Genomic DNA, 12,496 nt, shown 5'->3' on the forward strand with positions numbered 1-12,496 from the left:
CTAAGTCCTTAATCTGTGGTAAAATTGTTGCATCTTCATCACATCACATCTTCACACCCGTGGCTCCGTTTTGGGCGTGTAGCATACCAATTTGTTCGTCTCGAAGAGTATATCATTTCATTCCATTGCATCATATTCATTTGAGGTCATCTTGATGCCCGAAATGTTGTTGGAAGAGTGCTTCATAATGTTAGTTTCAGATTCTTATCAGAACGAGCTCTTTTGTCATTTTTGCCACGATTGATGTGTGCATCCTATTGTTGGGTAACGTAGTAATTTCAAAAAAATTCCTACGCACATGCAAGATCATGGTGATGGCATAGCAACGAGAGAGGAGAGTATTATCCACGTACCCTCGTAGACCATAAGCGGAAGCGTTATCACAACGCGGTTGATGTAGTCGTACGTCTTCACGACTCGACCGATCCAAGCACTGAACGTACGGCACCTCCGTGTTCAGCACACGTTCAGCTCGATGACGTTCTCCAGGCTCCAATCCAGCAAAGCGTCGGGGATGAGTTCCGTCAGCACGACGGCGTGTGACGATGATGATGTTCTACCGGCGCAGGGCTTCGCCTAAACTCCGCGACGATATGACCGAGGTGGAATATGGTGGAGGGGGGCACCGCACACGGCTAAGGAACGATCCGTAGATCAACTTGTGTGTCTATGGGGTGCCCCATGCCCCCGTATATAAAGGAGTGGAGGAGGGGAGGGCCGGACCTCTCTATGGCGCACCCTAGGGGAGTCCTACTCCCACCGGGAGTAGGATTCCCCCTTCCCTAGTCCAACTAGGAGTCCTTCCAAGTAGTAGGAGTAGGAGACAAGGAAGGGGAAGAGGGAAGGGAAGGAAGGAGGGGGTGCGGCCCCTCCCCCTAGTCCAATTCGGACTAGGCCTTGGGAGGGCGTGCAGCTTGCCCTAGGCAGCCCCTCTCCTTTTCCCGTATGGCCTAATAAGGCCCAATACTTCTCCCGGCGAATTCCCGTAACTCTCCGGTACTCCGAAAAATACCCGAATCACTTGGAACCTTTCCGAACTCCGAATATAGTCGTCCAATATATCGATCTTTACGTCTCGACCATTTCGAGACTCCTCGTCATGTCCCCGATCTCATCCGGGACTCCGAACTCCTTCGGTACATCAAAACTCATAAACTCATAATATAACTGTCATCGAAACCTTAAGCTTGCGGACCCTACGGGTTCGAGAACTATGTAGACATGACCTAGAACTGTTTCCGGTCAATAACCAATAGTGGAACCTAGATGTTCATATTGGCTCCTACATATTCTACGAAGATCTTTATCGGTCAAACCGCATAACAACATACGTTGTTCCCTTTGTCATCGGTGTGTTACTTGCCCGAGATTCGATCGTCGGTATCCAATACCTAGTTCAATCTCATTACCGGCAAGTCTCTTTACTCGTTCCGTAATACATCATCCCACAACTAACTCATTAGTTTCAATGCTTGCAAGGCTTAAGTGATGTGTATTACCGAGAGGGCCCATAGATACCTCTCCGACAATCGGAGTGACAAAACCTAATCTCGAAATATGCCAACCCAACATGTACCTTCGGAGACACCTATAGAGCACCTTTATAATCACCCAGTTACGTTGTGACATTTGGTAGCACACAAAGTGTTCCTCTGGTAAACGGGAGTTGCATAATCTCATAGTCACAGGAACATGTATAAGTCATGAAGAAAGCAGTAGCAACAACTAAACGATCGTGTGCTAAGCTAACGGAATGTGTCAAGTCAATCACATCATTCTCCTAATGATGTGATCCCGTTAATCAAATGACAACTCTTTTGTCCATGGCTAGGAAACTTAACCATCTTTGATTCACGAGCTAGTCAAGTAGAGGCATACTAGTGACACTATGCTTGTCTATGTATTCACACATGTATCATGTTTCCGGATAATACAATTCTAGCATGAATAATAAACATTTATCATGATATAAGGAAATAAATAATAACTTTATTATTGCCTCTAGGGCATATTTCCTTCAGTCTCCCACTTGCACTAGAGTCAATAATCTAGTTCACATCGCCATGTGATTTAACACCGATATTCATATCTGTATATGATTAACACCCATAGTTCACATCGTCATGTGACCAACACCCAAAGGGTTTACTAGAGCCAATAATCTAGTTCACATCGCTATGTGATTAACACCCAAAGAGTACTAAGGTATGATCATGTTTTGCTCGTGAGAGAACTTTAGTCTCCGGGTCTGTCATATTCAGAGCCATATGTATTTTGCAAATATTCTATGTCCACAATGCTCTGCATGGAGCTACTCTAGCTAATTGCTCCCACTTTCAATATGTATCCAGATTGAGACTTAGAGTCATCTGGATTGGTGTAAAAGCTTGCATCATTGTAACTTTTTACGACGGGCTCTTTTATCACCTCCATAATCGAGAAACATCTCCTTAGTCCTCACTAAGGATATTCTTGACCGTTGTCTAGTGATCTACTCTTAGATCAAAATTATATTCCTTTGTCAAACTCAGAGCAAGGTATACAATAGGTCTGGTTCACAGCATAGCATACTTTATAGAACCTATGACTGAGGCATAGGGAATGACTGTTCATTCTTTTCTATTTTCTGCCATGGTCGGGTTTTGAGTCTTACTCAACTTCACACCTTGCAACACAGGCAAGAACTCTTTCTTTCACTGTTCCATTTTGAACTACTTCAAAATCTTGTCAAGGTATGTACTCATTGAAAAATCTTATCAAGTGTCTTGATCTATCTCTATAGATCTTGATGCTCAATGTGTAAGCAGTTTCACCAAGGTCTTTCTTTGAAAAACTCCTTTCAAACACTCCTTTATGCTTTCCAGAAAAATTCTACATTATTTCCGATCAACAATATGTCATTCACATATACTTATCAGAAATGTTGTAGTGCTCCCACTCACTTTCTTGTAAATACAGGCTTAACCGCAAGTCTGTATTAAAACTATATGCTTTGATCAACTTATCAAAGCGTATATTCCAACTCCGAGATGCTTGCACCAGTCCATTGATGGATCGCTGGAGCTTGCACATTTTGTTAGCATCTTTTTGGATCGACAAAACCTTCTGGTTGCATCATATACAACTCTTCTTTAAAAATCCATTAAGGAATGCAGTTTTGACATCCATTTGCCAGATTTCATAAAATGTGGCAATTGCTAACATGATTCAGACAGACTTAAGCATAGATACAAGTGAAAAACTCTCATCGTAGTCAACACCTTGAACTTGTCGAAAACCTTTTGCGGCAATTCTAGCTTTGTAGATAGTAACACTACTATCAGTGTCCGTCTTCCTCTTGAAGATCCATTTATTTAACATGGCTTGCTGATCATCGAGCAAGTCAATCAAAGTCCATACTTTGTTCTCATACATGGATCATATCTCAGATTTTATGGCCTCAAGCCATTTCGTGGAATCTGGGCTCATCATCGCTTCCTCATAGTTCATAGGTTTATCATGGTCTAGTAACATGACTTCCAGAACATGATTACCGTACCACTCTGGTGCGGATCTTACTCTAGAAGACCTACGAGATTTGGTAGCAACTTGATCTGAAGTTTCATGATCATCATCATTAACTTCCTCACTAATTGATGTAGGAATCACTGGAACTGATTTTTGTGATGAACTACTTTCCAATAAGGGAGAAGGTACAATTACCTCATCAAGTTCTACTTTCCTCCCACTCACTTCTTTCGAGAGAAACTTCTTCTCTAGAAAGGATCCATCTTAGCAACGAATAACTTGCCTTCGGATCTGTGATAGAAGGTGTACCCAATAGTTACCTTTGGGTATTATATGAAAACGCACTTCTCTGATTTGGGTTCGAGCTTATCAAGTTGAAAACATTTTTCATATAAGCATCGCAACTCCAAGCTTTAAGAAACAACAGCTTAGATTTACTGCTAAACCATAGTTCATACGGTGTCGTCTCAACGGATTTAGATGGTGCCCTATTAAACGTGAATGCAGCTGTCTCTAATGCATAACCCCAAAACGATAGTGGTAAACCGATAAGAGACATCATAGATCGCACCATATCTAGTAAAGTACGATTACGACGTTCGGACACACCATTACATTGTGGTGTTCCAGATGGCGTGAGTTGCGAAACTATTTCACATTGTTTCAATTGAAGACCAAACTCATAACTCAAATATTCGTCTCCATGATCAGATCGTAGAAACTTTATTTTTCTTGTTACGATGATTTTTCCACTTCACTCTGAAATTCTTTGAACTTTTCAACTATTTCAGAATTATGTTTCATCAAGTAGATATACCCATATCTGCTCAAATCATCTGTGAAGGTTAGAAAATAAAGATACTTGCCACGAGCCTTAACACTAATCGGATCGCATACATCGTTACGTATTGTTTCCAATAAGTCAGTAGCTCGTTCCATTGTTCCAGAGAACGGAGTTTTAGTCATCTTGCCCAAAAGGCATGGTTCTCAAGCATCAAATGATTCATAACCAAGTGATTCCGAAAATCCATCTTTATGGAGTTTCTTCATGCGCTTTACACTGATATGACCCAAACGGCAGTGCCACAAATAAGTTGCACTATCATTATCAACTTTGCATCTTTTGGCATCAATATTATGAATATGTGTATCACTACGATCGAGATCCAACAAACTATTTCATTGGGTGTATGCCCATCAAAGGTTTTATTCATTTAAATAGAACAACAATTATTCTCTGATTTTAAATGAATAACCATATTGCAATAAACATGATCAAATCATATTCATGCTCAACGCAAACGCCAAATAACATTTAGGTTCAACACTAATCCCGAAAGTATAGGGAGTGTGCGATGATGATCATATCAATCTTGGAACCACTTCCAACACTCATCGTCACTTCCCCTTCAACCAGTCTCTGTTTATATAACTCCTGTTTCGAGTTACTAATCTTAGCAACTGAACAAGTATCAAATACTCAGGGGCTACTATAAACACTAGTAAGGCACACATCAATAACCTGTATATCAAATATACCCTTGTTCACTTCGCCATCCTTCTTATCCACCAAATATTTAGGGCATTTCCGCTTCCAGTGACCATTTCTTTTGCAGTGTAAGCACTCAGTTTCAGGCTTTGGTCCAGCTGTGAGCTTCTTCGCGGGAGTGACAACTTGCTTGTCATTCTACTTGAAGTTCCCTTTCTATCCCTTTGCCCTTTTCTTGAAACTAGTGGTCTTGTCAATCATCAACACTTGATGCTCTTTCTTGATTTCTACCTTCGTCGATTTCAACATCACGAAGAGCTCGGGAATCGTTTTCGTCATCCCTTGCATACTATAGTTCATCACAAAGTTCTACTAACTTAGTGATGGTGACTAGAGAACTCTGTCAATCACTATCTTATCTGGAAGATTAACTCCCACTTGATTCAAGCGATTGTAGTACCCAGACAATCTGAGCACATGCTCACTAGTTGAGCGATTCTCCTCCATCTTTTAGCAATAGAACTTGTTGGAGACTTCATATCTCTCAACTCGGGTATTTGCTTGAAATATTAACTTCAATTCCTGGAACATCTCATATGGTCCATGACGTTCAAAGCGTCTTTGAAGTCCCGATTCTAAGCCGTTAAGCATGGTGCACTAAACTATCAAGTAGTCATCATATTGAGCTAGCCAAACGTTCATAACGTCTGCATCTGCTCCTGCAATAGGTTTGTCACCTAGCGGTGCATCAAGGACATAATTCTTCTGCGCAGCAATGAGGATAAACCTCAGATCACGGATCCAATCCGCATCATTGCTACTAACATTTTTCAACACAATTTTCTCTAGGAACATATCAAAATAAACATATGAAAGCAACAACGCAAGCTATTGATCTACAACATAATTTGCAAAATACTACCAGGACTAAGTTCATGATAAATTTAAATTCAATTAATCATATTACTTAAGAAGTCCCACTTAGAAAGACATCCCTCTAATCCTCTAAGTGATCACGTGATCCAAATCAACTAAACCATAACCGATCATCACGTGAAATGGAGTAGCTTTCAATGGTGAACATCATTATGTTGATCATATCTACTATATGATTCACGCTCGACCTTTCGGTCTCCGTGCTCTGTTGTTCTTGTTTGCATCATCTCTTTCCATGAGTAGCTTCATGTAGCCTTGTCATACATCATGCTTGTTGTGCATCATGCCTTGTTCATGTGTGGTATGTTTACTATGTTGTGTGCTTCTTCTCGATAGTTCCTGTTTCGTTGCAATCGTGAGGATTCGTTCGTCTACGCTTGGTTCGTCTTCGTGGCTTCATCTTCTTCATGGACTCGTTCTTCTTCCTTGCGGGATTTCAGGCAAGATGACCGCTATCCTGGATCTCACTACTATCATTGCTATGCTAGTTGCTTCGTTCTATCGCTATGCTGCGTTACCTATCTTTTGCTCATCAAGCCATCCCAAATTGCCATGAACCTCTAACCTTTGACACATTTCCTATGCAAACCGTTGTTTGGCTATGTTACCGCTTTGCTCAGCCCTCTTATAGCGTTGCTAGTTGCAGGTGAAGTTGAAGATCGCTCCATGGTGGACAGGATTTTGGTTGGGATATCACAATATCTCTTATATTATTAATGCATCTATATACTTGGTAAAGGGTGGAAGACTCGGCCTTATGCCTGGTGTTTTGTTCCACTCTTGCCGCCCTAGTTTCCGTCATACCGGTGTTATGTTCCCGGAGTTGCGTTCCTTACGCGATCGGGTGATTTATGGGACCCCCTTGACAGTTCGCTTTGAATAAAACTCCTCCAGCAAGGCCCAACCTTGGTTTTACCATTTGCCTCACCACCACCTATCCTTTCCCTTGGGTCGGCCAACTCGAGGGTCATATTTATTTTAGCCCCCCCCCCGGGCCAGTGCTTGTCTAAGTGTTGGTCCGAACCGGGCAGACTGCGGGGCCACCTCGGGGCAACTCGAGGTCTGGTTTTACTCGTAGGCTGACCCATCCGGTGTGCCCTGAGAACGAGATATGTGCAGCTCCTATCGGGATTGGTCGGCGCATCGGGCGGCTTTACTGGTCTTGTTTTACCATTATCGAAATGTCTTGTAAACCGGGATTCCGAGTCTGATCGGGTCTTCCTGGGAGAAGGTCTATTCCTTCGTTGATCGCGAGAGCTTGTCATGGGCTAAGTTGGGACACCCCTGCAGGGTATAATCTTTCGAAAGCCATGCCTGCGGTTATAGGCAGATGGGAATTTGTTAATGTCCGGTTGTAGATAACTTGACACCAGATCCGAATTAAAACGCATCAACCGCGTGTGTAGCCGTGATGGTCTTTTCTCGGCGGAGTCCGGGAAGTGAACACGGTTTCTAGGTTATGATTGACGTAAGTAGGAGTTCAGGATCACTTCTTGATCATTGCTAGCTTCACGACCGTTCCGTTTGCTCTCTTCTCGCTCTTATTTGCGTATGTTAGCCACCATACTTGCTTAGTCGCTGCTGCAGCCTCACCACTTTACCCCTTCCTTTCCCATTAAGCTTTGCTAGTCTTGATACCCATGGTAATGGGATTGCTGAGTCCTCGTGGCTCACAGATTACTACAACAACAGTTGCAGGTACAGGTTCATGCGATGATCTTGACGCGAGAGCGATGTTTGCTTGTGTTGGAGTTCTTCTTCTGCCTCTTCTTTGATCAGGGGATAGGTTCCAGGTCAGCAACCTGGGCTAGCAGGGTGGATGTCGTTTGAGTTTCTGTTTGTGTTTCATCCGTAGTCGGATGTTGCTCTCTTGTATTGTGAAGTTGTATTCGTGTGGCATTGTATGCCTTATGTATGTATCCCCATCTATTATATAATGTTGATGTAATGATATCCACCTTGAAAAAGCATTTCAATATCCGGGTCTATCCTTGGTGGGACCTTCGAGTTCCTTTTTGGATAGGGTCACATATTGGGCGTGACAATGAGCCACCCAAAAAATTAAGCTCTTTATCTTGTCAGTGTCCACTTGTACCGAGCTACCAACTGCGTATCAAGTCAGCTTACACAGTTTCAGCCACAAGGAAAAAAAGTCATGTTAGTATCTTTGTCAAAGATAAAAATATGTTAATATCCACAAGGAGAGACAGGATATTTCTCCCTTGCAATGAAATTCAGATGGATAGTTGAACATAGAAACAGAGACAAAACAATCCAGCAGAAAATGGGACTCGGTTGTCTCAAAACCATATGAAACCCCACAGCAAAAATCTCAGACTAGAGTGTTAACAGTGGAAGGAAAGTCAGGTTAAGCATCAAATTAATTTTCCAGATCACCACCAACCTTAGGCTGCTGCTGGTGCTAGCAAAACCAGGAAGCGGCGATTCGGCTTGTGTGGAACCATGATGTAGTTTCAGAAGCACAGTCACTCCTTCCTTGCTACAACAACTGCAATGTTATCTACCTTAACCTGAAGGAGAAGGATGCAGTCTGCAGAGCATTGAATTCAGCAGCTCACAAACAACACTTCCTTGGAATCAGCTATGTGATCCTGAAAGCACTTTTTAATTCCATGTACTGAGCCGAGCACAGATAATAACAAACATACATGCGACAAAAAGAAATGCATTTGAATTGATGCGAGCTCCTATGCCGAACAGGCTACAAACACAAACATACTACTACTGCCTCCGTTCGGAAATATTTGACGCTTGTTTTCAGAAAATGAAGGAGCATATATATCATCCAGTATATACCAATTGAATCTATATACTATCCATCTTTGCCCAAAAGAATCAAGACATGTACTGTATGTATCGTCCCCTTAATTGCTGCGCAAAACTTTACAGTGCAGACGTTGTTTTGTGCAATGATATCCAGAGAAGGAATATACCCACCAGTTAACTCAGGTATAGTAGTGCGGGTTGATTCGTGATAAAGGCAGGGGGTAAACAGCAAAATGCACAGCGCTGACCGGCCCAGGCCAGCTGGCTCCACTTGGCGAGTTCTGATTGGCCCTGGACTAAATTTGCACATCCATGACAAGTTGAGGGATGAAATAATCCACCTTTTCAACTTCAAGGACCAAATCATCACATCCACTGCAAGTTTAGGGACCTGCAGTGCTATTACCTCTTTAGTTAGGCAAAGGCTAGAAAGTGGGCAGAAGTCAAAGAGCTAAACACATCCGTACAATCTTGGTGCTTTTCATTTTAGGAGAAGAGGTTATACCAATCGACACAGCTGGCAACCTAATAAACTTGGGTGCTGCGTGTAAATAAGTTGTTGCTGTCAAGTGTCAGTTTGCGCTTCCCTTGGATGGCCTGGAGTGTGGCAACGTTCTTCTTTGACCGGCCACACCTTATGGTGGAGTAGACCATAAGACTGGAAGGCTAAGAACTCTGCTCCGTTCATAACTTCATATGCTCAAGTCCCATGAAAAGCATGATCGGCCTTTGCATACGTGCTAGTAATTTGGTTGTGAATTCGTCTCCCATGCATAGACATGTTTCCAAGAAGCGCAACCTGATGCCATCACCATACTTTTGTTTCTGAAAAGATGTCATCATGTATACTGTACTTTGGCACAATCAGAAAAGGCACTACGAAGCATCTGCGTAGGCCACAACTCAGGGATGCACGCACGAAAGCCGCTACAGCAAAGGCGCACTTCATACATCACTGGATCAGTAGCAGTGCACCAAGAGACAGACACGCATATGGTTACATAAGCTAGTGCAATTCTTTCAACGGGTAAACAAGATTACATCTCTCGACTGGCCGCCTTTGCCGTGAAAAAACTGCCGGCAGGTCGACCAGGAGATCAATTACACCACGTAGTAGTAGCAACGATCTTACTAAACACCACTGGCTACTTACTGCTACTAGTTAATTACTGCTACTCGCAGCAGCCATGGCCGACGTCTAAAATGCCGTCGGGCCAGAGCAGCCGCCGATCCGAGCGAAAGAGAAATTACATCATAGCTACGAAGACTGTACTAGTAGTAGTAGCAGCTGCTTGCTGTTCACGACAGGATGGAGTCCCAGTCGATCTCCACGGACGGGTACTTGCGCAGGTGGAAGGTCTCCGACTCGTCCCACGGCGCCTCCGTGAAGTCCAGCTTCTCCATCTCCGGGACCGGCGGCGTGGGCGGCGGGGGGGACCCGGCGGACGCCGAGTCCTCACCCTCCGTCGACGCCGAGCACTTGGGGGACTCCGGCTCCGCCTCGGCCGAGTTCTTGGACGAGGGCGCGGCGAGGGACTCGCAGATGGCGGTGAGCTTGGCGTCGACGGAGGCGTGGAGCGGGCCGGCCAGGTGGGCGCCGCCGCGTCGGAGCGACGGGAAGTTGAGGCGGGCAAGGTCCCCGCGGAGGCGGAAGGCGGCCTTGTCGTAGGCGAGCGCGGCGTCCTCGGCGGTGTCGAAGGTGCCGAGCCACAGCCTCGTGCGGTTCTTGGGGAGGCGGATCTCCGCCACCCACTTGCCCCAGTGACGCTGCCGCACGCCGCGGTACAGCTTGGACTGCGCAGGCGCCACTCCGGCCAGGGCCAGCGCCGCGGCGGACGCGCGCGGCGGCGACCCGGACTGCTTCATCGGCTGCGCGCGCGGCCCAAGGAAGGAGCCAGCCAGGCCCCTCTGCTGCTGCTGCTGCTGGACGAAGAACTGGGCCTGGATCTGCTGGATCTGGGCCGGGCCGAGCTGGGCCAGCCCCATGGATCCGTTCATGCCCGAAGCGGTGGAATACTGCGAGGAGTAGAGCGGCGGAAGCTGCGAGAAAGACGGCGAGGTGGGTGCGGTGGTGGGTAGAGGAGAGGTCGCGAACGAGGCGTACGATGATGATGGGGTGGCCGTGTATGAATCTTGGGTCATGGAGGGAGAAGAGTAGTACTGGTAGGGGTAGGGAGAGGAGGAAGCAATCGTGATAAAAGGTTCGAGTGCTTTCATGAGCTCCTGATCCGAAGCAGAGGCGGCAGAGCCGATCTGGTGCGTGCTGGTGTTGTACTTGTACATGTCTATGGCAGCGGCCATGAGGGCTTGGGCAGAGGTAGAAGAAGAAGGTGATGTAGAGAAGGCCGAACCAAAAACGGAATGAAAAAAAGGAGCTTTCTCGTGCAAGCAGAAAGAGAGAGAAAAAAGGCCCTGTTCCTCAATAAAATTAGAGAAACGAGGGGAAGAAAAGAATAATTCGGACGAACTACAAGGGTATTGCAAAAGAACCCTTTCCGGCCGTACCGAAGCAAAACAAGGCTGAATAGGGCAAGAATCCAGGAGAGAAAAAAGGTTCTCTGGATCTCTCTGTTCCTCCTAGGAGAGTGGTGAGGTTGGCAAGAAATCAAGAGAATCCCAAGCAAGAGGAGGGCGCCCCTTCTGATCTAATAATCCCAGAAGAAGAACCCCTTGAACGGGACCTCGATCGGTTTCTTGTGTATTCCTGCTGGCTGCCGCTAAAAAGATCAGAGAAGTTCAGAGAGCAAACCTGCCGCCGTCGTCGCTGCTGCTGAAGGGCTCGTCAGATCGCTCAACCTCACCGTGGAGTGGAATGGGATTGTGGCTGCTTGTTCTTGTGGATGGTGGGGGTTGAGGCGTCTCTCTGAGGAAGAAGAGGCGTCGCTCCGGGGCTTTATATAGCGCCAGGCTCCGGCCGTGCTGGCGAAGCGAAGCAACCACTCAGCCGTGCAATTTGTTTGCTGCCACAAAGCGGTCTGATTGGTAATTTCGTTAATCGTTTCTTGATTGTTGGGGGTTGGCAGTGTGATTTTGAAAATGAGACGTCGCTTTCGTCCATGGCGTCAGCCGACGCCGGGCAGCACGCGCGAGCCACAAGTCGCGGCCAATGAGGGTCCGCCTCGTGTGCTCCGGACACGCGGGTGATCATCGCCACGCTGTAGCTTTGTGCAAGTGGCGTCGCGTCATTGGGTGGTGGTGCGCTCGCTTGACCTCAGAATGTGTTGCCCCTGCCCTTTGTGCTCTGCTCCGGGAACTCGGCTTCTGCGTTGCACCAAGAGCTACGAACCCCTTGCTTAAAGTAAGGAGCTAAAACATTTTTCACATGCACCTACAATGTTTTGTTTACATTGGTTTTGTAATTTGTGTTCAACTCTTTTTATTATGTCCATAACAAAAGAATGAAGCAAGATGAGAAACTAAATCTTGTAATAATCTTAGGACAGTCGTGGAGAGAAAGAAAAGGGATGTGTTTTTTGCAAGGTTACGAGAAACAACAAAAAATCCGAGGTTATTTGTAGTGGCTGTTCTTTACTGATGTTTTTCTGCATGGGTCATAGGAAAAACAGGAATACGCGATATTTAAGCACACACAGATGCAAACGCTGACCAGAGTGACGGAGCATCAAGATTCACAAAATCATCACATACTCATTATCAAAGGAAATGTGCCTCCCACAAAAGAACAATCCACTTCTTTTGAGCTGGGCGGGCGATGACGGCGGCGCGCCTTCGGTTCGCTTCAGTGCTTGTAGTTGTCGCTAGATGTTCTACGAATCT

At 45.5% G+C, this 12,496-nt stretch overlaps 1 protein-coding gene across 1 annotated transcript; it reads right to left on the minus strand.

The window, feature by feature from the left end:
* Positions 1-9,713: 9,713 nt before the first annotated feature.
* LOC123138190 (ethylene-responsive transcription factor RAP2-4) lies at positions 9,714-11,606 on the minus strand. Its single transcript, XM_044558115.1, has one exon. It carries the CDS (start codon positions 11,018-11,020, stop codon positions 10,019-10,021), a length of 1,002 nt encoding a protein of 333 aa, XP_044414050.1. The 5' UTR covers positions 11,021-11,606; the 3' UTR covers positions 9,714-10,018.
* Between the last annotated feature and the right edge of the window lie 890 nt (positions 11,607-12,496).

This window comes from Triticum aestivum, chromosome 6B (genome assembly GCF_018294505.1).
Source record: "Triticum aestivum cultivar Chinese Spring chromosome 6B, IWGSC CS RefSeq v2.1, whole genome shotgun sequence".
Classification (NCBI taxonomy): Eukaryota; Viridiplantae; Streptophyta; class Magnoliopsida; order Poales; family Poaceae; genus Triticum; species Triticum aestivum.